This window comes from Passer domesticus, chromosome 10, assembly GCF_036417665.1.
Source record: "Passer domesticus isolate bPasDom1 chromosome 10, bPasDom1.hap1, whole genome shotgun sequence".
Classification (NCBI taxonomy): domain Eukaryota; kingdom Metazoa; phylum Chordata; class Aves; order Passeriformes; family Passeridae; genus Passer; species Passer domesticus.
This window is the reverse complement of record NC_087483.1, coordinates 28,250,714-28,276,449: the sequence shown is the minus strand read 5'-3', so window position 1 is coordinate 28,276,449 and position 25,736 is coordinate 28,250,714. Positions and strand designations below refer to the sequence as shown.

The 25,736-nt window shown below is 52.8% G+C and overlaps 2 protein-coding genes across 2 annotated transcripts; one reads left to right on the top strand and one right to left on the bottom strand.

Annotated features, from left to right (window-relative positions):
* Window positions 1-1,252: 1,252 nt before the first annotated feature.
* On the top strand, window positions 1,253-20,914 carry ARPC2 (actin related protein 2/3 complex subunit 2). The gene is made up of 10 exons (XM_064434865.1): window positions 1,253-1,441; window positions 10,975-11,009; window positions 11,964-12,076; window positions 14,087-14,132; window positions 14,709-14,895; window positions 15,324-15,417; window positions 17,655-17,781; window positions 19,127-19,227; window positions 19,578-19,678; window positions 20,472-20,914. Exons 1-10 carry the CDS (start codon window positions 1,368-1,370, stop codon window positions 20,494-20,496), a joined length of 903 nt encoding a protein of 300 aa, XP_064290935.1. The 5' UTR covers window positions 1,253-1,367; the 3' UTR covers window positions 20,497-20,914.
* Window positions 20,677-25,702, bottom strand: AAMP (angio associated migratory cell protein). The gene is made up of 11 exons (XM_064434861.1): window positions 25,544-25,702; window positions 25,175-25,327; window positions 24,645-24,764; window positions 24,379-24,518; window positions 24,150-24,294; window positions 23,923-24,006; window positions 23,532-23,647; window positions 22,822-22,925; window positions 22,248-22,338; window positions 21,825-21,979; window positions 20,677-21,562 (listed from the first exon to the last, which is right to left on the bottom strand). The coding sequence occupies exons 1-11, from the start codon at window positions 25,629-25,631 to the stop codon at window positions 21,487-21,489; spliced, it is 1,272 nt and encodes a 423-aa protein (XP_064290931.1). The 5' UTR covers window positions 25,632-25,702; the 3' UTR covers window positions 20,677-21,486.
* Window positions 25,703-25,736: the final 34 nt, after the last annotated feature.

Genomic DNA, 25,736 nt, shown 5'->3' with positions numbered 1-25,736 from the left:
TTTCCCCACGGACAGAGCAGGGATGGTGTCAGCATTTGGGGGATGCACAGGGGACTGCAAGGCTGGCTTGCCCTCTGTTGGGGGTTGCTGTGAGGGACCCCCCAGAGCAGAGCCCCATGTCCCTCCTGCCCTGGCTGTGCCTTGCCGAGTCAAGCCATGCCATGAGTGCCATCAGCCAGAGCCCCCCATGACTTCGGGAATGCTGTGGCTGCGAGTACCCCTATGGCCTCTAGGGAGAACTGCACACAAGGGCATTCCCCGTGCACCCCCAGTGCTCTGGGGCACTCACAAACCCTTTGAGCACCCCCATCCTCACAGCTTCCCATGCCTGTCAGTCGTAGGGGTCCCCCTCGTTTTTGGGGCACCTGGTAAGTGCCACCGTCATATCCCTTGGCTGTCCCCACAGACTCAAGGACACTCCTATTCTCTGTGGGAGAAGAGTTTTGGGCAGCCCCAGCTCCAGGGCACCATCACAGCCCCGCTAGGATACCCCCACTCCCTGGGCCACCTCACATTTTTGGGGCCCTGTAGCTCTGAAATTATCATTTTGCAAGGGACCATTTTCCCCTGTAGGCACCCCCGTACCGCTGGGGCACCAATTCCGACACAGACCCCACACGCTGGGGCACACCCGCTACTTCCTAGAGCATCCCTACGACCCCAAGGGCACCCCACTGTTCGGGGCCACCCCCCAACACTGTGAGCATTCAATTAACGGGGCGGGGGGGACCACACACTTTTGGGGACTCCCAAGCCGCAGGCACAGCACATATCCCTGCCTCACCCCGCCTGGCGGCGATGCCCGTACCAGGGGGACATCCCAGTGCACCCCTGCACCTGTCCCGCCGCATTTCGGGGACACCCCGTGTCCCATCGCATTTCGGGGACACCCCGTGTCCCATCGCATTCAGGGGACAGCCTGTATCCCATCTCATTTTGGAACACCCCGTGTCCCCCCGCATTTTGGGGACAGCCCGTGTCCCATCTCATTTTGGCGACACCCCGTGTCTCATCTGATTTTGGGGACACCCCGTGTCCCATCGCATTTCGGGGACAGCCCGTGTCCCCCCGCATTTTGGGGACACCCTGTGTCCCAGATCATTTTGGGGACACCCCGTGTCTCACTGTATTCAGGGGACACCCCGTGTCCCCCCACATTTTGGGGACACCGCCCCCCCTTTCCCGCCGCGGGGGCGGAGCTTCCTTGTGACGTCATCGTGTATGGGCGTGGCGAAGGCGGCCCGGGGCGGTGGCGCGGAGCCGGAAGTGACGCGCGGGCGCGAGAGCGGAAGCGGCGGCGCAGGCTCGGGCGGGTCCCCGGTGCGCGCAGCGGGCTGGGCTCCCTCAGAGCCGCTCCCGGCACCGACATGATCCTGCTCGAGGTCAACAACCGCATCATCGAGGAGACCCTCACGCTCAAGTTCGAGGGCGCGGCCGCCGGGTAGGCGCAGGGGGGCCGGGGCGGGGCGGGGACGGGTCGGCGGACCGAGGGAGGGGCGGGGGGCGGCGGCGGGGCCCGGGCCGTGCCAGGCGGCCGGGCACGGAGTGGAGCCTGGCGGGGGGCGCCGGGGGAGGGTGCGGCTGACAGGTGGGGAGGGTGACAAGGCAGGATGTGGGGCTGGCGAGCGGCGCTGAGCCCGCGGGTGCTGCGCTGCCGGGTGGCGGCCCGGGAACGGCGGGGGCAGAGCGGGCTCGGCGTGGGGGCCTGCGGGGGGCGGGGGGCGGCCGAGGTGCGGGAACTGAGCTGCGGGCGGCGGGATGGGCAGGGGGAGAGCCTGGGGATGAGGGAGCAGTGTCGGGGGAGAGTGGGGCTGGATGGGGTCGTTGTGCCAGGGCAGGGAGAGCCCCGGGGAGCAGGACGGCTCTGGGATGGGTACCGGAGATTGCCGTGCTGAGGGGGACCGGAGGACATGGCCGGGACGGGGAGGAAGTGGGGAAGGGAGGAAGGTGGATTTGCAGGGTGTTTGCTGTGGGTAAAGTGGGCTCCATCAGCCTGGTGCCGGCGCTGGTACGGAATGTGTAGGGGGAGGCGGGGAACAGGAAGCCTGAGTATGGAGTCATGGCCTCAGCCTTTTGCTTTGGGGTGAGGAGCAAATTGCATCTTGCTCGCTCTTTGCTGTGTCGAGCAGAAGGGAGGCAGGCACACGGGTCAGCCACGGCCGCTGCTGCCAGCCTGGAGGGTGTCCTGGCCTCGGGGGTCTAGGTCACACCCCCCTCTCTGGCTGGGACAGTTCAGTCCCTGGGGAGCCAGTGGGTTTTTTTACTGTATTGCACCAGGGCTGTAAATATGCTTGTGAGGACACAGCTTAGGTTGGAAGGAAGCCCTTTAAGTATGAGTGTCCTTATCTGCAACGAGTGGCCTGTGGGCTCCGTGCACTGCCTGCCGACTGAGACACCTTTGTACACAGACAGAGCCGTGAGAGGCAGAGCAGTGGCGTTATCTCTGGGGTGGAGCCTGCCCTGGCGCCTCACAAGGCAGGGCTCCGGCTGCTCCAGGAGAGGACCCCCCAGGCAGGTGCCTTCTTCTGTGCTACCTTTTTTCTCCAGCGATTTTTGAAGCTCTCAGCCTTCTGCGTGCAGAATGTTGCATGCAATCTGCTTTCCCCCCACTCCCAGCTGACTTGTTGCTCAGATTCGTGTTTTGTTTTGGAGGGTTTTTTTTCCCATAAAATAATCTTACAGACTGCTCTGCCTTGGAGGACGGCTGAGTCCCAGATTTTGATTTGTCTTGAGCCTTGATCATTTAATGCAACAAGTTTCCCCAGAGTACAGGCATGGCACTGGGCAGAGAGCTCCCAGCTGACCACTGTGGTATTGCAGCACTTCCATTAGAAAATATGGCATGTCCAGAGGTTCACAGGGAGTGTCAGAACAGCTCCTCAATCACTAGTCTGTGCCAAGGCACTCTTCCTGCTGGAGGGAGAAGAATGTGCACATGTCCCTGTTGATCTGATGTGGAGGGGCAGTTTTCAGCTTCAGATGCACCCCAAAACTCTGGCTCTGTGAGCAGAGCTGTGCTTGCTCACCCTGCAGCAGCCTGCAGGCCCCTGAGATCTCCATTCTGCTGCATGGCAAAGCCACCTCACTGGTGTGTTGGCACGTGTGCCTGACATACTGATTGTTCCTGGATCAGTTTGGAGGGTGGCTGATGGTGCTCTGCTTCTGCCTTTTAGTCATCTGTGGCATGTTCTGTGCTTTAGATGGCAGTTCTAGATAAGCTTTGTGCCTTGAGTGTGTTGCTGAAAGTGAGGAAGACATTTACTTCTGAATTTCCTTCTGTGCTTGTGCTGGGGTCCCCCATCCAGGCAAGTGCAGGGAGGTTTCTCCTGGTTTCAGGTCTTCTAAGGAATGGATGTTACAAGATATTTATTCAAGTGATTTATTTTTTTTTTTCCAATGGCCACAGCTCTCGGGTTATTCCTGTGGTGCTCTGCCTGGAGGCAGGAAGGGATTTCCTGTATTTTGCTATTTTGGTGATGGTTTTCCAAGGTGTATCTTGGGGCTGCGTATAGGACAGGGCAAGGACAAGCCTTGAAGAATTTGGTGGCTGGGAGGAGTGAGCTGGACAGTGGGGCAGAGTTAGGTGTACATTATTTGCTCTAACCAGAAGTGCAGCAGATGTGATGCAGGGATTTGTCAGTAGTGGCTGTCTCAGAGCCAGGTGTGCCTGGTGGCTTCAGCACCAGCCTGGAAGTGGGGCAGGGCAGGGTTCCTTTCCAAATCCTTTGCCAGAGACTTGTCCTGTGACATGGGCTGCAGTGCAGCCATAGTTTGGCAGGTTCCTGCAGAGCTTTCCTGGGTATCAGGTGGGAGACATTCCACATTTCACCCTGTCACATAGAACTAGGTCACATTTAGAAGATGGAATTCATTAACTGCCATTATTGTCATATATGTCAAAATCTGCTCTGTGTGGAGGTCCATCAGCTGTCCCTGGAGTTCCCAGTGTGAAAGGTACCTTGGCAGGACTGCAGACAGAGATCAGCACTTGAGACAGGGCCTAACCCACTCCTAAGAGTATTCCCTGGACAAGGTCCTTGGGGCTTGGCAGCATCCACCTGTAAACAGGATAATTTCAAATTTAATTTGGTTTTGTGGGCAGACCTGATGCAAATCTCACCTCCTTGGACAGCCACTGTTGAAACATGATATTTAGATCAGGGTGGTAACAGATCATGGACTTCAATGCATCTGATTTTTTTTTCTTATTTAGTTCTAGTAATTTCTTTGTTTAAATCTGTTCTCTTAAACCAACCACATTTTAAAATAAAAGCCTGAAGCTACCAGAATCTGTTGAAATAACTTGAGTTAGGACTTTGCTGCTGCAATGTGGGAATATCTGGTCAGTACCTAGAAATAAGTTTGTTGAAATGAGGTTGGCTCATGAGCTTTTTTACATGTCAAGAGGAAGCTTCCATAAGCTTTTGACCATTTCATTTGTACATGAGATGTTGCCTGGAAGATGTTACCTGTGTCACAGGTGGGTTTTCCCATTCCTGGTAGAAGTGTTGTGTGAGAAGATGAGCTCTACCAGATGGAAAATCCTGTTTCTCATTGCTTTCCTCTGCTAAATGCACAGACATTAAGAAAACCCCACAAACACTTTTAAGTGTAAAACATTTTGATGATTGTCTTCTGTGTCTGATGAATATTCATTCTGTTTGACCCTAACAGATTTGCCATCCAGTTTTGTCCTGCCCTAATTTAACTGGCCCCAGGGAAAGTGTGGCACAGGGCTTTGGTCTTAGGGTTTGGTTTTCCAGTCATACATAGCTTACTCGAAATCTTTAGTAAATTAATCATCTGTCTCAAACTGTTACTTATTATTTATTCACTGTGCAAAAGAACACAAATTTGCATAGCTGGGGTACAGCGTGCCTTTTCCTAGGCTGGGGGCAGAGGGAAGATAATCTCAAATTAAATTGTTGGTTTCTTTACAGCCATTAGTAGGTGCAGCTCTGCAGGGCTCCCTGACAATTAGCTGCGTAGGAAATCACCTGAAGCTTGGACTTCCCTGCTGCAGAGTGGTTCCTGTGAGCCAGCAGGAGCTGGGCTGAAGCTGCACCCACCTGCTTTGTGGCATTTCCCACCTGTGGACACTTGATGATGGTGTGCTGCAGAGCTGAGCCTTCCAGACACAGAGCCTGAACCCTGGCTGAAACCAGGCAGTGAGAACTTTGTGTTCATGGTGTGACTTGGAGTTCATCATGGGAAGACAGGAGTGTCTGGAGGCTGTTGATGTGCTGGGAAGGTAGAGGAGCCTTGAATCCTGCCAGGCACTACTGAGGAGCTCTCTTCAGGAGTGGTCATAGTTATATGTAGCTCCAGTGTTTCAGGGATGCTCAGAGCCCCCACCAGAACCAGATTGTTCCTCTGCCACCCTCTCATTCTTGCTGACACAGACATTTTTGTGGCTTCAAGGGAAACAGGACTGGGGAAGTGACCTAGGTTAAAATTAAACAGGCAAAACTGGGTATTTTTAGCTTAGATGAGTTTCCTCATCCCGTTCATTGTGTCATGGCTGTTCACCATGGAGCAGGGATCAGATCTCCCTCCTTCAGCAGCAGTGGCAGGTGTTGGCTTAGTGTCTTCACAAGCCCAGCCTGGAGCTGCACATCTTTCCAGGCACAACCTCACCTGCTGAAACTCAGTCTGCCTGACTGCAGAGTGCTGGGGAAATGCTGCTGGCAGAAAGAGCAGGTTTGGGATTTGCTGGCATGGACAGTGCTCGTGGTACACCCTGGCTGTCCATGTCGACTGAAGGTGCTGTAGGTGTTGGAACATAGCTCCTGGGTTGTCACAGCACGTCCTGCTTGGACACCAGGGAAGGTGACTTAGCATTAACAGTGGGTTGTGAACCATCTCTGTCTGGAAGTAGATAATGCTCCGCTCTTGTGCAACAGCATGGGGAGCAGGAGGGAAGAAAAGCCAGATCTGAAATGTGTTAGGCTTTCACAGGTGGTTCTATCATCACTCCAGCCTCAGTTTTCATCTTGGGTTCCTAAGAGGAGCCTGCTCTGTTTTATCTTCAGAGAGTGGTTCTCACTGCATCCACCAATGCTTGACAGCAGAGAAGAGTTGGTGTCCATCACTGTACCAAAGAAACACAGTAAAAGTGTGTGCAAAATGAGGCTCTTACCCAGAGACTTGGCACAACTCTGGATCTCTCTGGTGGGGAACCACAGGCTAGCTGCCTACAGCTGAGGATGGAAGACAGCTGAGGACAAAGATCTGGCTGGAAGGGGATCTGCCAGTGCCAGCATGCTGCAGGAGCATCTGTGCTTTGTCCACTATGAATCCCACTGCTTTCCTACCAGCCCGCTCCTCCAGGCTATTGGGCACACAGCAAGGGAAGAGCTTGGGCATGGAGGGGTCACCTATCCAGGAGGGGAGGATTGGCATGTGTAGGGTGCTGTACTCAGCTCAGCACCACCCACCTGACAGAGCACTGCTCGTGTTCATGGTGGGTGTGCTGCCAGAGCTATGGGAGCTCTTTGACTGCATATGCTCCTGCAGCTTATGCAGAGAGGCTTTTGCTAGCTCAGTGAGGCCCAGAAGTGGAGGAACTGCTCAGAGAATTTTAGTCATTGCTCATAATTTTTTTTATTGAGGAGACCTTTGTGTAGTGAGAGCCTGCAGTCTGTCACTGAATCTGGATCACTTTATCCAAATCTTGTGTTGACTCCAGCGATCTGAAAGCTCTGCTCAGAGCTTTAAGCTTTGAAATACCCCTTTTTTCCCCTCTCCTATGGAACACAAGGTTAGGGTATCTGCGTGCCTGCAGCTTTTGGAATAATTGCTGTTCTCCATTATTTGGTAGAGGCCTTAATTGTGGTGTGGGAGATGCTTCAGTATGGTTGTCAGCCAGGTTCTTAAATTTGTCGTAATGTACAGCTAAGAGCCTTTGTGGCCTGAGAATGAAACATGGAAGTTCTCTGAGTCAAGTGAGGAAGTGCTGTCAGAAAAAAGATTTGCTGTGGCTCTTAAGTGCTTGCTGGTGTCTCTCCATGGGCACCTGTGGCTCTTCACGGATGTTCTGCCAGGGTGAAAAATCTGATTTGGAGCTGGCTCTGTATTAGGTAAACAGGGCGTAGGAGCCATTTGGAGATGAATAGAAGGAACACAGGCAAGAAGACATAAAACCTGTCAGGGTCTTTTATTGTTACAAGCAGAGGCCAGATGGGATTTGGTGTGGGTTTGACTTCAGACCTGATAACTGTTATCACAAAACAGACTGCTGCTGGGAACAGCTGCCATTTTAGCATTGGAGTTCAGGCAGGGGTTTGCAGAAAGGTCTGGTCTGGATTCAGTGTTCAGTGCAGAGGGAAGCCATCTCAGTTATTCCTGGTATGAGCTGGTTTTATTGTCCATTCAGGGCAGAGGGTAGCAGGCAGGAAAGGTCACTGAGGGATGCTGTGGTTCAGGTAGCATTGGAGGTGAGAAGCTTGCAGGGTCACAGCAGCTCTCTGCCTCAGGACCAGATGAGGTGTCCTGGCTTAGTCTGTTTTCAGAGATTTGGTTCAGGAGAAGAATTGACCCCCAAAAGACCTCCTGGCTTCCCAGTTGGGATTTACAGTTCGGCTGGGACTTGGAGATGGCTGTGATTTAGAGTCATTCAGCACCAAGCTGCTAAACTGCCAATTCTTGCTATGGGTGTGGAGAGTCTTCTCATGGAGGCAAAGGACACCAGAGCACACTAGACCAGACAGAGCTCTTTGGGATCATGCCAGTAACCTGACAGTAGCTGGTAGCCACCCTCAGTGGTGCAGGCCCCATCCCAGGCCTGCTGTGACTCCTCTGCACTGAGGCAGCGCTGGCATGAGAGCAGGAAGGACAGAACAGAGAGAGGACACGTTGTGCCTCCATAGAGCGATTTCCGGTGGTAGAAGATGGGGTTGCTGGAAGGTCAAGGGGAAGTGAAAATGTGTGTGACCTGCAGCATTGTTGCTCATCCAGAAACTATGGAATGCTGGAGGTGAGAGCTCCTCTCTCTTCTGCCTGGGGACTTCTTGAGGTGGGAACAACAATCCGGGTAGCAAACTGAGTGGTTTCTCTGTTGGAGAAAGATTTTAAGTAGCCAGGGTAGTTTTCATGAGGTGAGCCAGAGAAATAAATAGAAGCACTTTAAACACTGTGATTGTAAAGCTCCTGAACTGTGAAAGGCTAAGGGGGCTCACTTTGCTCCCAGCCACACTTCCAGTGCTCTTCCCTGTCCTCCCCTGGGCCAGGCCAGGCCTGGGTTACTGAAGTGTGTGCCCGGTGAGGCAGAAAACCCACTGTGCTGTGGGTGACAGGGCCGGCGTGGCTGCGAGGAGCTCTGTATGCAGCTCACGTGAGCTCTTGCTTCACTGAGGCTGTGCCGGGAAGTGCTTGAATATTCAGCACCCAAAGTTCTGCCCAGTTACCTTCTTTTCTCTTAAATACTCCCCCTCCTCACCATCCCCAAGTACCGGAACTGAGCCACTTGGGACATCAGCGTTCAAATAACTTCTCTAAGAAATGACGTTTGCACAATAACAGGCTCCAACCCAGCTGTGTTAGCAGTGAGCTTTTGTGTGCAGAACAAAGGCTCTGTGCAGGGCCATCAACTGGCTCCTGTGCAGGGTCTTGCTGACTTCTTCCATGATGTGATGAGTGATCTTCCTGCCATCCCCTGGGTACAGGACAACCAAATGGGGAATCATCCTTCCTCACTTCCTCGTGACACTCCAGTGCATGGACTGTCAGCCACTTGCTTGCATTTCTCAGAGGGAGGTGCTGTGTTTGGAAGGCTCTGCTAGGAACGGAGGCTCTGGGAGGTGTCAATTCTGTGTGTGTGGGGAATGGGGTTTGAAAGGTGTAATTCCGACAAGATGGAACAGAGGTTTAAGGATGCATCCTATTTAATATTCCTAGCTCTCATGTGCCTGGCTGTGCTATCTTTAAAGCTTCCTACATAGGTTTCTTTTTTTATAAAAACTTATAGTGCCATCCAAGCCGATTCCCACGTCTGAGTGTGGTGCTCTAAAAGAGGAACACGTCTGCATCAACTGACCGAGTGGGATCTCTGGGAGTTTCTTTCATCTCTGCTCTGAGCCATCCTCAGTGAGCAGACGTGGCTTGGACATGACTTGTGGAATAGCTCCCCTTTCCAAGAGCCCAAGCTAAATATGCAGCCAGGGATGCCTGCTGAGCCTGTCTCAGGCCCAGCTGGGGAGGGGAGATGAAAGCAAGAGAGGTCACAGGTAGCTGGCACAGCTTTTAAACTAAAGGACCTGCTTTGGGTGCACTTGCACTGCTTCTTTCAAGTGTGCTGTTTTTATCCTCAGCAAGGTGACACAAAAGACAGAGGCTCCCCGGCCTTCAGATGAAAAAAAGGGCTGTTGCTTTTCACAGCTGATCACTTTCAAGAAGCAGGAACACCTCCTCATTTTCACTTAGGTTCTCCATCTGGGGGTTAATTCCTCCCTTTCTGCTGGAGTAAAATGTTATTGACCTGGTGTCTGGGATCAGTGCAATGCAGTGTCTTGGTTTCCCTGTATCGCCCAGCTTGAGTTTTATCACATTGTGGTCATTTCTGCCTTCCAGGAAAGAGACTGGCTGCAGAAAAGCTAATGGAAAAAACAATGCTTGCTGCTGAGATAAAATAATTTAAATTGTTACAGAATATTTTCAGGGAAAATAGATATTGAGTCATCACTTCCCCCCACCTTCTTCAGTGTATGTACCACAGTGTAAGCAGTACCCAGCAGCACATAAGTGTGTGGAAGAGCAAGTTTTGGCAAAACAGTTGAAGCTGATCTCTGGGCAGCAGCAGCATAGTTGAGACCACTGACTTTACTCTGGGGAGTTATTTCAGTATGTTGGTTCAGGCAGGTGGGAGTGAGCTGTTAGAGACTAGATTTCTGTTAGCAGCAGCATTATTAGCCTGTATTCAAATATCATCTACTTTTGAAAAATAAATGGAGATACAGTGTGAAACAGCAGTAGCAGACTGGCATTTTTATTCTGTTCTCATTTTCCATGCCTGCTCTCAGCAGTGGAGATACCTTTGCATCAATTCCCTGTTGGAGGATGACCTATTAATACCAGTCCCCTTGGAGCTGTGAAAGCAGTTAGGTAGTGCAGTCCCAATGAAATAACCTTCCAGAAGCAGTTACATCTTTCCTGGAGTCCTACTCTTTTACAGATCATGAACAAATGTCAAAATAGGGTTTGTTAAGAAGCAGTTTAATCTTCATAGTCACAGTGTAAGATGTGATGTGCCTTTGACTTGCAAAGGGTTTTGTTGCTGATGGGGGTACCAGAGACCACTCAGGACAGTGTTAGAGCACATCCAGAGCTGCAGTTTTTCTGCAGAGGCTATTAGCAAAATGTTGGGGTGTTTTGGAAGGGGGGCAGGATGAAATGAACATGTGGAAAGTTTCCTTCTTTGACCTGCTCCTGACACTACTAACACTTTCCTAACTTGCAAATGGGGTCTTCTCTGCAAGAAAGTTATATCAATGCATTTGCAGAACTGGTGTTGATGGCAAGGGGGGCACTGTGTCAGGAAGGATTACTCAGCTCCTTCCATGAACTGCTATTGCAGGACCTTACAAAAGATCCTCTGTCCCAAAACCTGTGTCATGGCCATACTGTACAGAGCGTGTGCTTGTGAAAACAAACTTCTTAGGAAGGAATAGCTTTCTTAGAAATTTCTAACTGGAAAGCTGTGATGTCAAAATCTATTAATAAACTAGAAATAATAGAAATCTGTGCCAGCTTCAAAGTCTATTTTATGTCATCTGGGGTAAAAGTGGTGCTTATAGGAAGGGGAAGAAGTCTAAGATCTCTTGTCAGAGGTTACTACTAGTTGGACAGAGGAGATAAAAGGGTTTTGAGGAAGAGCTGCCTGTGAAAAATAAGGTGTTGGAAATTAATCCTCTTTCCTTCACAGCTTGGAGGCTGCTGTTAGAGTTCTCATTTACCTCCTTTGTTTTCTTTGCTTTTTAGAAATAAACCAGAGGCAGTAGAAGTAACATTTGCAGGTAAGCTCCGCAGCTTTCTTGATTTCTCTGAACCAAGGACTGGCTTGAACAGTCTGCCCACACCACTGGGCAGGGGCGATGTGGTGACCCTGCAGTACCCTCAGTGTTGGCTGCCCCACTATTTCTCTGTCCAACTGCCTTCCCTGGGACTTCCCTAGAGCACAGAGTTCACTGGTGGTAGTGCTTTGTGTGTGCCTGCTACATAGCTCTTCTCTTTTACCTCATCTGTTCTCCACTCCTGCCCTTGATGCTACTTGTTATGAGGTCTTTATCACCATCTGGTTTGGGTTGTTAGCAAGCTGACTTAGGGTGACAGGCAAAATGGATTCATCACCTCAAGTTTGCTCTTCAGGAAGAGAAATGCCAAGAACGTTCAAGTACTCGTTCAACAACTGATTTTTTCCTTCTGTTATCAGGAATCTGTGTAAGCTGCAAAGCTCTGTGGGGAAGTGGAGCTTGCTAGGTAGCTGGAGGGTTCCCTTCCCTTCCTGCTGCCCTCCCTGCCCATTCTGCAGTGAAGTGGAAGCTCACAGCAGGCAGTGGCTGTGCTGCCTTTGCTGGCAGAGAGGTTTTCTCCTCCAGGCTGCAGCTCTGGCCTGGTGGGCATGTCAGTCACTTTCTGTGCTGGCCATCCAGAAGGCTCCTGTCTCTGCATGTTTGTATCCTTGTGCATTGAGCGCAAGTGGATTTGCCAGGGATGCTAAATGACACTAGACTAAAGCTTTCTGTGATGGACAGGTGTCAAAATAGTTTCAGCCCTGTGAATGATAGCAGGTCTCCCTACATGACATTGCCACTTTCCTTAATTGCGGGTTTCCTTCTTGCTGTGTGTGTGAGGGCTGGAGCAAGAGGAGCAGTGTTGCTTTATACAGTTACTAGAACTTGTAGGGAAAACCTTGCTCAGAAACAGGAGCTGGTTCCTGGTCCCTCATATTTTTCTTGCTTGCTTCTTAGATTTTGATGGAGTCCTTTACCATATTTCAAACCCCAATGGAGACAAGACAAAAGTGATGGTCAGTATTTCTCTGAAATTCTACAAGGAGCTCCAAGAACACGGTGCTGATGAGGTGAGTAAACATCTCCAGACCTCCTGCCTCCAAATACTGTGTTGGTGACAGTGCCTTTGTGATGTAGATGGATCTAACATCTGACCCTTAGAGAAGCATCTGTGCTCCCATCACACACTGGTCAAAGGAGCAGCCCTGTGCCAACCAGGAGTTCCACTTTGCTGAAAGACAGGGGCAAGTGTGTTCATGCTCTCATGAAAAAGTAGTCATCCTGTGTGACCCTGCAGCCTGAAAGGCAGAAGGCACTGCTAATTTCACAAGGTCAGAGCGAGCCCTGACCATGTAGAGATAGTTTCCCTGACTGGTGTGTTGAGCCCACAAGTGAAGGAAGGTACCAAGACAGAGCTGTGGTGCTTCTCTTTTGACTCCTAACCACACTTGAGAGCAAGTGCTGGGCTCCTGTTGTGTGTGCAGACCTTGGTTTTCAGACTGGTTCCCTTTTCACTGCTGCTGTGTGAAGTCCCAGGCTCAGTTCCTGTTGACTGGGCCCTGTGGTTGCAGAGGGCCATTTATGGTAGAAAAAAGGAGCCTCTCTGAGCTGTGGTTGGATGGCAAGGCAGGAAGTGTGACTCAGTTCCTGAGTCAGTTTTCAAATCTCCACATGGTAGCAAATGGGGTTCACCCAGGGCTTTTCAGCAGGCTTTTGCCTCTGGGTGACTGTCCTTGGAAGAAAACAAGGGAACCACTCCATCAGTTTATTGTGAGTCTGGTGAGAAATGGGTGATTTGAACCCAAAGTGAATTCCTGTGAATTGCCATAAGACCCACCTAAGTCAGAGGAGATGTGATTGAGTGTCCTGCTTTCCTGGTTTCTGAATGCAGAGCTTTCTAGGTGCAGCATTCCCTGCTGCTGAAGGTACTGCTGCTGGCATGAGGAGTGTCAAGCAGCCCAAATGGTGGAGACTTCCCAGCATGTATAGTGAGGATCAGTGCAGTGTGTGAACCCAAGAGAACTCCTGTGGTAGCAAGTGGCTGACAGCACTGTGCACCAGCAGCCATGGTTGTGGGGAAAGGCAACTTTCTATAAACTTCTAGAGGAAAATGGGATCTCTGCAGGACTGGCTTGGAAGTACTGACTAAACAGAAATTCCATTTTTCAATCTCCAGTTGTCATAATGTTGCTTTCTGTACTTCCCTGCAGACAACATTGCTTGTTCTGCTCTGTCTTTGGTGAAACCCCACTGTGAGGAACGCAGAGTGGGCTGCCTGCTAAGACAGGGCATCTTCCTGCACCATTGCAGGCAGGCTCTCTGCTTAGAGGAGATTTTGGCATGCAGAGTCTGTGTATCCTTTCCACGTGTTAGTGGGTGTCATCCCAGGAGGGCCAGTTCTACCCCAACACTGTTGTGTTCTTCTCTGTGAAATACTGCCTGTTCCCAGCCCCCTCATTGACACAGAGCTGTGGCTCAGTTGGAAATTGCCATTGATGTAGAATTCAGCAGTAATTACGTTTGAAGAAAGGTTTTTGCTGTGCTGTAGGCGGTTCTGCTTCTGGGAGGCATCCAGCCTGCGTGGCAGTCTCCTCTCAGTCCCCATCTGTTCGTGCAGTAGGCTGAGACAGTGTGTGATCACCAGGCCATGGTGTGCTCTGAACTTGCTGGCCTGTGAGGAGAGGGACCAGGCACGCTTTGCATCTGCCTTTGAATGGAAGGAAAGTGGTAGCCCTCAGGTCTGGGGTGTCGGGCTCTGCTGATTGTTCTCCTTTGAAGACACAAGCTATAAGGCTTCTTCCCTACACAAATCCAACTAGCAAGAACTTGAAAAAGTTCCAGTTTTGAGTCCTCTCCTGCAGTATGTCCCCTGTCAGTGGAGTTCAGGGAGCGCTCCCTAGAGCAGGAACAGCCAATAGTACTAGAAGCTGATGACTTAATATTTGTCTAACTTCTCTTAGACTAGGGAAGGCAGGTGCTGTAATTTGATACTTCTAAAAGAAGACCAAATATGGCCTAGGCTGTGCAGGAGGAAACAAGTCTTGATAGCTTGTGCGCTCAATGTTTAATTTGTTTTCTAGGTATTGAAGAAGGTTTATGGAAGTTACTTGATAAATCCTGAATCAGGTAATCCTGCACTGTGTGTGTGTGTGAATGCAATTCCAAAGTTACTTAAGTCACCTGAGAAATGCTCATATGAAGGCTGCACTTGAAGAGCTTGATATCTGAGGCTCTCTATACAACAAATTGCAATTTGAAATTGCCAATTTAAAAGGGGCTCAGACACGTCAGGAATGAAGTAGCTTGCAGCACAAGCTGTAATTCTTTATGCAGTCCTCCTCCAGGAAGCCTCTGTTCCTCACGGTTGGGGTCTTTGTTCTTCTCAAAGATGCTTTGTAAGACACAGAAAAACCATGGTTACCTGTGACAACATCTCTTCCTACTCACTGCAAAAACTTGGGAGCAGTTCAGCCAGCACGTGTGTCTGGGAGCTTGGGAAGGAGCCCCGGGAACGTTGCCATGGCCACGCACCGAGTTCAGGCATGGCTTTTGGCAAGTGCTTGGAGTGGGAAGAACTCACCCCTGGGGCTTTTGGGAGGATTTAAGGCAAAAATGGGACTGTAGGTGTCTCTTAAAAAAAATGTCTCTGCTTTCATTAAGGCCCTATGTAGATTATTAAAGCTAGTGGCTGTCCCTTCCCAGGTTACAATGTCTCTTTGCTCTACGACCTGGAGAACCTTCCTGCAGACAAGGATGCCATTGTGCACCAAGCCGGCATGTTGAAGCGCAACTGCTTTGCTTCAGTCTTTGAGAAGTATTTCAAATTCCAGGAAGAGGGCAAAGAAGGAGAAAAAAGAGCAGTCATCCACTACAGGGATGATGAGACAATGTAAGTGTTCAAACCAAACAGCACACGGGTTGGACAGTGGTCAGTAGGCTGCTCCTGTGCACAGCTGTAGGTTTTGGTGGAAAGTCAGGAAATCCTCCTGCTCTGTGCTCTGCCCAGGGTAATAAGGGCCTGTTCTAGGCTGCCACAAGTATCCCACGAGGGTAATGCTTATGCCTCGGGCTGCTGGGATGTTACACAAGAGTCTCTGTTAGTGGCATCACTTGTGGCTGCATGCAGGAGAGGAACTGGCCACTCCCAACAGAAATGTTGTGCTCCCTGTAAATACTGTCTCAGGGAGGGGAAATTTACAGCAGCCAGGCCTGTGAATGGCTGTTGTATCTACTTGACCTTGTCACACAGTTGCTTCCTTGTCCAGTTGAACTTCTTAGCTGTGGTTCACAGGTGGGTTCTGTCTCTCCCACCTGCAGGTATGTTGAGGCAAAGAAGGACCGTGTCACGGTTGTGTTCAGCACGGTATTTAAGGACGACGATGACGTGGTGATTGGAAAGGTGTTTATGCAGGTATGGAAACTGAGTTACAGGGAAAGGTCTGCTCCTCAATTCAGATGCCTGCTTGCTTGAAGCAGCATTGCCAAATAAGCTGCTGAAGCGAGCACAAAGGCGGTTTAACACATGAAAATGCTTTGCTCCATGCTGGACTGGGATGGAAGAACATGCTAATAGGCACAGTGTATTTTCCTGGCTCTTGCATTGGCATCTGTATCATCAATAGTCTTGCTCATTTGGACAATCAAGCGTATTATGTGTTACAGATGAGAAACAGCACAGTGAATACTTCAGTCCCCACACTGAGGCCCTGTAATGTGGATAGCTATGGTGTAGGGATCTCCAGCCAGCTGAGGACCCAAGCATGTTGAGGAGGCTGTAAAGGGAGAGGAAGGGTGAGACAATGTCATGCCATGCCTGACTAGGAGCTGAGAATGGTCTTCACCTTGAAGTTTCATACTGCTAATGCTCAAATGCTGCAGAAACACTCAGCAGCAACACAGTGTGACAGCTCTCAAATTTCAACTTTTTAAAGCTATGAATATACTGAATTTGTGAATTTTGTGTCGTAATGCCAAGTCTGGACTCAGCTACCTTTTCCAATTGCTGTTTAGCTAGGAAGCATTCAGAGACTTTAGGAAGCATTTTGCATATCTGTGAACAACTGTGTGCAGCCTTGGGAAAATGAGACATCCGTATGCAGCTGGGGAGGCTAAATGCATGCTTGTACCTGTGTTCATCTGTGCCACTGGCCCACCTCACTCATCTGCCTAAGCTCCTGGGGAGCCAGCCTCCTGTTTGGGCATGGCCATGGAGCAGGGCCTGCAGGGTGTTCCAGGCATCTTTAACGCACCTGTTCAAGGGTGCCAGCCCATGCTGCTGACAGGCTCATGGACAGCAGAGTTTGCTGGAGACCAGTGTAGGTGTGTTGGGTGTCATCAGAAGGGGGTCTGTTGCAGTGGAAATCCTCACTGCTCTTCTTGCTGTGTTCATTAGCTACAGACAGGACATCTGCTCTGACTTTGAGGTTTTCCCCCACCAAGCATATCCCTCAGCCTGGAATTCAGCTTTTAAAATGGGAAGGGAGGCATAATGTGAACAAAATGGGGTTAGTGAAGGTCCTGGGAAGATGGCAGTGCTTCAAGGCAGCAGCTGTCCTGGAGTCTTCATGTCCCGAATTCTTGGTTTTTATAACAGCAAACCCTGCCTCTGCCCAGCCACAGGAATTTCCACTCTGAGTCACACTGGCTCTTTCCCTCCAGCTATTGCTCTTGCATAACACAGTTGGGCATGGTGTCTGCTCATCTGGGCTCTCATGGAGAAAATGTGACCATTAACTAACCAGTGAAACCATTTGAACCATTTCACCCTCTGGCAGAAGCAGGCAGAAGTGCAAGCTAAGCATTTCATTAAGGAAACCCCAGTGATCTACTCTAAAGGGGACACGGATGCCCCTGCCTTTCCCAGGGGAAACTGCTCAGAGGAGAGGCCAAGGGTAGCTGATAATGTGTAGGTTGGGATGGAGGTCAGTGAGGCAGAGGGAAGACAGCTCTGCCTTGGGGCAGGAGAATGGTCTCTGGACATCCCCAGCCCCACACAGAGATGGTCCTTACAGTTCCTGAAATGCACAGCCAGTACATTTCCTGTGAGGTGGGGGTTGTGCTGCTGTCAGAGGTGGGGGAAGGGCTCTCCCTGCCTGAAGGTATTGTTTCAAGGTGTAGGGAAGTGTTCAGAGGAGCAGGCTTCACATAGAAGTTTCAAGCCCCTAGATGCCTCTTGATGCATCTGGGCAGACTCCTGGTTTCTCAAATGGCAGAACCTTTACACTAGATGTGATGGAGACCTTGCAGCCCTTCCTGAGAATTCCTGTTCCTCGGAGTGATGGGCACTGTGCACTTTCACAGGAAGCATTGAAGTTCCAGCAGGAGCTGTGCTGTCTCATGTGCTTGCTCAGACTGAGGTGTCCCTTCCACAAAACACCCATGGCACACAGGGGTGTGACACACTGAAAGGCACCCCAGCTGAGGGGCTGTGCTATGGTTATGTGTAAACCCAGGACAGCCATCTATTTTGGGCTGGTTTTGCTGGGAAAAAGAGTTACTTTCCGGGTGTTTGGCCTGATGAACTTAATCAGTTCAGGGAAAGCTGGGCCACCTTCTGCTCATTGCCCTTTGGGTGAGGAAACCCCATTTGCTTTCCCAGCATGTTGCTGAAGGTCACGGTGGGAATCACCTTCACTTTGTCTTGTTCAGGAGTTCAAGGAGGGTCGCCGTGCCAGTCACACAGCCCCACAGGTGCTCTTCAGCCACAGGGAGCCACCCTTGGAGCTGAAAGACACGGATGCAGCTGTTGGCGATAACATTGGCTACATCACTTTTGGTAAGCAGGCAGCTCTGAGGCTTGGGGATGCTTGGGGAGGAAAGAGGTTCCTGTTGCTGCGTGAAAAACAGAAAGGAATTCACCTTCCCTGAGTGCTGAAGTGGGCAGTTCAGGGCTGCAAGGACTCTGGGGTTGCATTCTGTCTTGTGTGCCCCCTTTGGAGTGTCCCTTTTCTGTATCAGGTCACCTCAGCTCTGCTGTGGGCAAGAAGATGTGGAAGTGGACAGTGAGTTTAGTGTCTGCCTACAAAATAAGTTCAGTATTTGGAAGCAAAGGGAAGAGTGGCTTTTTGATATTTTGGAAACTGGAGGTTTCTTGTGAAACTTTTCATGCAACTATACTTGTAGGTAGTCCAGCTGCAGGGAGCTGTGCAGTGCTTGAGCAGCAGAGGCAGTCAGCAGCAGCAGAGCAGTGCATTCTGCTTCTCCAGCTCTGCCTCTTCTCCAAACACTGATGAGCCACTTTCTCCTGCCAGAGGTGCTGGCCAGCAGAGCCATGACTTCCCCCTAGGTAGCAGTGTCAAGGAGTCTGAACCCTGCTCTGTTGAAAGGGAAAGGTCTCTTCAAGATGGTTGAGTGTGTTATTAGGGTGTCTCAGGCCAGCATTCCTGTAGTTTGGAGCTCAGAGATGGAGCACAGACACTGCAGGGAAAGGTGAAGATAGCATTGCCCTCCTCCTGTGCTGGAAATGGAGCCTTGAGGCCTGGGCAGCTGTCAGCTATGGAAAGAAGAGGTCCAGGATGGCACATACTTTTGTTCTTGTTGAGACTAAATTTCCCAGTTATCTGATCTGACAGTCTCAGGTGAGATCATCACCCAGACAAAATGTTCTTTCAGCCCTCGGATCTTGGACACCTAACAGAGCACCAGCTTATGGAAAGAGCAAGCTACCTGCTTGTATCCAAGCCTGTTTATGGTACAGGGCTGGCAAGCTGCCAGGCAAAGATCCACAACCAATTTCAAGACCCCAGGGCAGACTGCATCTTGAAATTGGTTGAGCAGTCTGGGTGCCCTGGTCTGCCTCCCAGCTTGCTCCTCCAATTGCATCTCCCAAACACTGATACAGCATCATGTGGTTTCCTATAGTGCCATTGTTTCTGGACACCTGGCCTTGCCTGCATCCTGCAGAGTGCACAGGCTGCTGTGGGAAATGTGGAAAAGTGCTCTTAAGCCTTGTATTTAAAATCACAAGTGCTGCTTAATTGGTATGTGTCAAGAGTAAAGGGCTCTTTATAGAGAGCAAGGCAGGGATTCAATGCAGTACATCCTGAAGCCTCCAGCACTGATCCTGAAGGCCTTGGCAGCCTCAGGAGGTACTAATGGTCTGTGTTGGCCTCTCATTTCAGTGTTGTTCCCCCGTCACACCAATGCTGCAGCCAGAGACAACACCATAAACCTGATCCACACATTCCGGGACTACCTGCACTATCACATCAAGTGCTCGAAGGTATGAGGGCTGGGGCACACAGGGTGGCTTCAGCCCATCTAACCTGGCTGCTGAAGGGGAGAAGCAGGGGACAGGGGTGCCTCTTCAGAACTCATTAGGGTCTGCCACTGCCCTCCCCAGTCGTGCAGGGGTGGCAAGTGATGCATCATTGCCTTCTTCCTGCTCTTGGACACAAGACTTTCTATTCTAGCAGTGAAGTAGGATTTTTCCCTTTTGGATCTGGTTTGTTTCCTTTCCAAGAACAGAAATGAGGGTAATTGTTCAGAGTGACCTGGCTTTGATGTGTCCTGAAATCTCGGCTATGAAGAAAGGCTCCTGACATGTCCCCATTTTGTCCTCATGAAACACAGGCCTATATTCACACGCGTATGAGGGCGAAAACGTCAGATTTCCTCAAGGTGCTCAACCGTGCCCGTCCAGACGCAGAGAAGAAAGAAATGAAAACAATCACGTGAGTAGCAAAGCAGGGCATGGCTCTCTGGGCTTCTCTGCCAGCCACGAGCTCAGTCTTGCTCAGTTTGGCGTACTGCAGTCCAGGGCAGGCAGGGGGTGACCCACAGCTTACAGCCTCAGATGTACTGTGAGGAGCTGGGTCTGAAGCAAAACCCTGTGCTGGCAGGTCCTTCACAAAAGGGTCATATATGGCCTTGCAAGCCCTGGTGTCTCCATTTCCCCCCACCAATCCCTTGGTGGCATTCCTGGGGGCTTTTTCCCTGTTATATTAAAGCTGCCTTGTCCATCTCTGGGGGCAGTTCCAGCTCATGGAAGGCAGAGCAGCCAGGTCCTTCCTTGGGGTTTGTGGGCATTTGACAAGGTCTTGCTGCCCAGTGTGTCTGCAGCTCCTCAGAGTCACTGGCTGCCCTTGGCCAGCTGATGGCTGGGGCCAGGCCACCATGCTACCTGGCTCCCTGTTGTGAACAAGCAGCCCACAGTGAAGTGGGTGGAGGAGAGCAGTTGTGTGAACATGTTTCAGGTCCCTTACCTTCTGCTTATCCCAGAGCCCTATGGTGTCCTTTTTTCTGTTTGTCCTGTCATGTCCCCTTTGCATGCTGCTTTGGGGCAGGGTTGTCTTGTCTGCAAAAGTTAGCCCCTTCCCACAGCCCTGTGACTTGGTTCTGCAGCCATAGACCCTGTGAGCTCCAACCCAGCAGTGCCTGCCTGGCTTGGAGAGCTGTGCTATGTGTGCCCCAGCACAAGCCCACAGGCCCCTGGGGCTCTGCTGACCCCTCTCTCCATCCTTTCAGGGGGAAGACATTCACAACCCGTTAACACCAAGTCACTGAGGCTGCCGGAGGACGAAGGTTGGGGCAGCACTTGCTACCCGATAATCGTAGCTTTTAATGTTGCACCTCTGTGGGCTCATAAGGAATTCAAGCAATCGGGGTCTGTTTGTACGACAGTTGGGGGAGTAATCTGCAGAAACGAGCTGTGCTTGCGAGGACTCGATCGTTCCAAGAAACAAAACTTTAATTCCAGTTTGATTGACTTAATTTCTTTTCTTTTTTAATTTTTTTTTTCTTTTCAAGCTGTTTCGCTTTGCAATATGTTACCGGAAATAAGTTGCAGTATTTCTTATGAGAATAATGCAATATTAACTTGTTTTCTTCTGAGTATTTGAGTTCAAAACTCCTGTATCTGAAGAAATACTGTTGGGGTTCATTAATAAAGAAGATCTTTCTATCTTAAAGGGCTGTGAGGCTTTGGCTTGTCAACACATGTGACCTTGCCCTGGAAGGGGTGTTTAGTCACAGCCCCAAGGGAGATAATTCCTGTATTGTGGAACATATGCCTTCTGGTGAACTTTGGGGCACAGTACCCAGATCTGGGAATAGTGTGTTCTGCTAGGGAAATCCTGGACTGTACAGAGCAGGATTATCTTTCCTTCAGCTAGCAACCTGCACCCCCCTATACTGACCTTTTCGTTCCCCCCTAGCAGGGAGAGCTAGGATGGGAGTCTCTGCCACTGATCCTCAGGCCATGGTTGGATGCCAGGGAGATCCTTGAGGAGGGAGCATAGCTCCCCAGCTCCTCTTCCCCCCAACAAGCAGAGTAGATGGCATCCAGTTAAGTGAAATAATTTATATAATTAAAGACATCTTCATACAAAACCCCTGGCTTGGCCCCTAGATGGTGAGGGCAAAGCAGGGCAGGCTGGAAAAATTACAAAGCACGCACTGGAGAAGGATGGTGACACCATGGCCCTCGTCCCTCTGTACACAGGCACAGGGCAGCGCCAGGACGCCATCCCTCGACACAGTTCTAGCGATCGGGCCGCTGCACGCAGAACACTTTGGCTTGGTGGTCGCCAGAGGTGGTCACCACAATGGAGGCATCCCTGCAGGGAGACAGGGCTCAGAGGGAGGCTGGGGGCTTCCAGTATCCCTGATCATCACTCCCAGCCCAGCTCTGAAGTGCTGCACTCCCCCTTGAGACCCTCAAGTCTCAGCATGGACATAGGTTTGTCCCCTACCTTGGGATCAGACCACAAGGGCACTCAAAGAGGAGGCAGCTTGTGCTGTGAGCTCCGAGGCTGGAGGCCCCTGCTACCACTGCTCCCTCCACCCAGCAGGGAAGGGGTCGAGGGGTTGCCAGCTCACTTGTTGACGGCGAAGTCGAGGATTTCAGCAGAGTGCCCTCGGTACTCGCTGATCATCTTCCCCGAGCGCGCGTCCCAGAGCCGCACAGCCCCGTCCAGGCTGCAGGTGTACACCACGGCCGAGCTCTCCTCCCACAGCAGCTGCACGATCCCTGACTGGGGCAGGCAGAGACCACAGTGGGGACCTCCAGCAAGTCTTAGCTCCCGCTCTGCACCCCACCCCCTCACGGTGTCTGCCATCCCCCCGGGACAGCCAGACCCCAGGGCCAAGCACATCCGCTTTGCAGAGACTGTGGCTGCCCTCTGGGGAAGCCCAAGGCCTAAGGGAGAAGTACAAATTGGGAACTGGCCCTCGGGCTCCAAGGGAGATCTCCAAAAGGCCCAAAGCCCACATCCCAGGCCTGGGCAGGGCGGAGTGCAGTACCTCGTGTTGGCACTTATGCCTCAGGCTCTGTGTGGAGAGGTCGTAAATAGCCAGTGTGCCGTCAAGATAGCCCACAGCAGCCAGTGGCATCCTACAGACAGGGGAAGAGGCATTACATGGGACATGGGGAAGCAGGGATGGAAACACATGAAGGCTCCAGGTAAAAGGCAAACCCTATGCTGAAGGCTACAATGCATTGAGAAGATGGGGGACAACCTGATCCCTGGAGCCATCAAACACCCCACTTGGGAAACCCAACAGTACAGCAAGTCAGCAATCAGCCCATGTTTTGGGAAGATGACAATGTCCTGGCAGGAAAACAGCTGTCTGGAGAATATCCCAGCCACGCAGTGGTCCATCAGGCTAGCCCAGAATCCCAGCAGTTGCAGGGAGGGCTGAGCAGCTGGTGTCCCTTGGCCTCATACCAAAGGGATCTGGCATCTCCACACCCAGCTGGGGAGAATGGAGATGGAGGCAAGAGAAATGCAGCAGATTGAGCACAAGGGATGCAGATGGATCTGTATGACAAGCCCTGTAAGATGTAGCACTGAAGAGGGGCTGTCCCAACACTCACACATTACAGAAGCCCAGCGACTCCACTGAGTTGGACTCTGCCTCCTCGCCCTCACTGATGGGCGCCTTGGGGGTCACGCTCTCCATCTTGAACACGCACACCACCTGGGCAGAGGGAGGGACACTATACCCCGAGGGCAGAGACGCAGATGCACAAAGGTCCCGTTCGCACTCGATACCGAGCCTGCGCCCTCATGAGAACGAGGCGCGGCCCCAAATCCTCAGCTCCTGGGAGCAAACAGGAGGGAACTTCCCTCCAGGAGCCGGCGGGACCACCCAGCCCGCGCTCCACCCGCAGCGCGAGGGCTCCGCCTGCCGGCTGCCGATGGCCGCACACCGGCCCCGCCTGGGAGGGCTCCCCAGCGCTCCCGGCTCTGCCCCGGCCCAGCACAGGGGACCTGGGGGGAACCCAGCGCTCCCGGCTCTGCCCCGGCCCAGCACAGGGGATCTGGGGGGAACCCAGCGCTCCCGGCTCTGCCCCGGCCCAGCACAGGGGACCTGGGGGGAACCCAGCGCTCCCGGCTCTGCCCCGGCCCAGCACAGGGGATCTGGGGGGAACCCAGCGCTCCCGGCTCTGCCCCGGCCCAGCACAGGGGACCTGGGGGGAACCCAGCGCTCCTGGCTCTGCCCCGGCCCAGCACAGGGGACCTGGGGGGAACCCAGCGCTCCTGGCTCTGCCCCTGGCCCTGCCCCTGGCCCACACAGACGCACCTTGCCCGTGGCAGAGTTGATCAGCTTGGCATGACAGTCCACAGAGCCCGTCATGATCAAACTGCCATCCTGGTTGCTGGCCACACACGTCAAGGGGTCCTGATGGCCATCCTGGCCTGGGGGGTGAGCAGCGGGTATGAGCTTTATGTGCCCTCTCCACAGAGACCCAGTGAGCCTTGAAACACACCACCCTGCAGCCTCCACCCTGCCTGGCTCTGCCAGCACCCCGGCAAGCAACAGCCATCACTGGGGACAGAGAAACCCTGTGCCAGGCTCCCTCCTGCCCTCACAGGATGCCTCCTCTCCACCCAGGCAGGTCAGAGCCCACTAGAACGGGCTGTTTGCCAGCTAGGGAGTAGCCCAGGTGACAAACCTCTTCCCTCTTGCTTACCTTTCAGGACGTGCAGCGAGGTTCCCTGCTTTAGGTCCCAGATGCGCATGGTCCCGTCCTCATAGCCCACCACTGCTCGCTTCCCTGGGTGAGACAGATAGCAGATAGAGACAGAGCCCCCCATCTCCCTACCTCCCACTCAGCACAGGCTGGGGGAAGCAGGAGGGCAGATGGCCCACACAGAGCTGGTGACATTTCACACTGCAGAGACTCCATTTCACACTTACCATCGGGCAGGATCCTGCCACATGTGGCTGGGCATGCTGGACCCTGAAAGGTCTTGCAGTCCCCACTGGGGATCTTCCACATCCAGGTGTTGCCATCAGCTGTACCAGCCAGAAGTACGTGGGCTTGAGGGTGCCACTCCATCCACTGGGCAGAGAGAGGGACAGGCAGCGTCACCAAAGTGCTGCCACGCCACTTCCTGGCTGGGGAGCCCCCCACAGCACCACTCACCTCCAAGTCCCCCACCTCAAAGGACCACACTTCCTCCTTGGCATCCACCCGCCACACTTTGATAAGCCCAGACATGTCACCTGTGGCCACGAACACAGAGTCGTGACTGAAGCCAGCACAGGTGACCGAGTCCTTGTGTCCTGTAAACATCAGGGGACAGAGACTGCTCAGGCCAAGCTATGGAGGATGGGCAGGAGCACAGCTGGAGAAAAAGGTGTGCAGATGGACACTGCAGAGAGGGGACACAGCTGCTCACTGCACCTCACCTGAGCACTCAAACAGGAGCTCCCCGTCGCTCACGCGCCACACGAAGGCCTTGTCATCCTCCCCGCCTGTCACCGCCAGCGTGTTGGTCTTGGGGTCAAGGCTCACACAGAAGACAGAATCTTCACAAAAGAGCAAAGACATGCTACATGGCTATGGTGCCAATCCTGCCTCACCTGACATTCCCAGGGATCCAAACCCCGTGCAGCACTGGGTCTGGGTGGGGCATCAGCAATCTGAACTCTCAACCCAGCCCAGTGGGAATCAATTCTTCACGCGGGAGAGGAGGGGCACAGCCTTTCTGCTGAGCTTAGGGCCAGCTGCTAATGGAATGGGAGGCCCAAAGGGCTCTTCTGCCAGAGCACACGGCAGAAACAAGCCCAGGGCAGCTCTGAGTCCTGACGGCTGTCCCAGGAAGGCTGGGAGACAGCAGCCTAGCAAGGGACACTGCACGGCTGGACTCTGGGGACAGCCAAGATGAGACCATGTCCCCAGGGGTTCCCAGCTGCTTCTGCCCGTGCCCAGCACTCACCCGAGTGGAGCGAGAACGTGACCTCGCTGTCGTCCTGTGCCTCCATGCCGTCCTCCACGCCCTCGTCATCCTCCGACTCCCAAGCCTCGGCATCGGGCTCCTCTGGCCCCTCGTCCTCGAAGTCCACGTCCTCCATCTCCTCGGCCAGGTCATCTGCAGAGGGCGAAGGTCAGGGCGCGGCTCGGCGGGACCGCGGGGGATGCGGGAAACCGCAGAGGAACGGGACGCGACGCGGGGAGAGGCCGCGGCCCGGGGATGCACCGGCCGGGCCCGGCGCTGGGGTGGGGCCGCAGCGCTCCCGGTGCCCCGGCGGGAGGCCGGACCCCCGCAGGCCCTGCCCGCTGCGTGGCGCAGGGCGCCCCGTCTCACCCGGCCCGGGCGGGCCCAGCTCCACCACCTCGATGATCTCCTCGTCGCCGTGCAGGTCCAGCGGCCCCGGGCCCTCCCCGGGCTCCATGCCGACCCGCTCCGCCGCCGCCGCCGCCGCTTCCGCCGCGCGCCCCGCCCCGCCCCGCTCGGTCCCGCCCGCCCCAGCCAACCACGGCCCGAGGCCGCGCGCGGA

Coding starts and splice junctions, on each gene's coding strand:
- ARPC2 (XM_064434865.1), top strand. CDS start 1,368: ATGATCCTGCTCGAGGTCAACAACCGCATCATCGAGGAGACCCTCACG. Junction 17,782..19,126: donor CATTGGCTACATCACTTTTG/GTAAGCAGGCAG, acceptor CTCTCATTTCAG/TGTTGTTCCCCCGTCACACC. Junction 19,228..19,577: donor ATCACATCAAGTGCTCGAAG/GTATGAGGGCTG, acceptor CATGAAACACAG/GCCTATATTCACACGCGTAT.
- AAMP (XM_064434861.1), bottom strand. CDS start 25,631: ATGGAGCCCGGGGAGGGCCCGGGGCCGCTGGACCTGCACGGCGACGAG. Junction 24,765..25,174: donor CACGTTCTCGCTCCACTCGG/GTGAGTGCTGGG, acceptor TCTTTTGTGAAG/ATTCTGTCTTCTGTGTGAGC. Junction 23,648..23,922: donor CTCGCTGCACGTCCTGAAAG/GTAAGCAAGAGG, acceptor CTCACCCCCCAG/GCCAGGATGGCCATCAGGAC.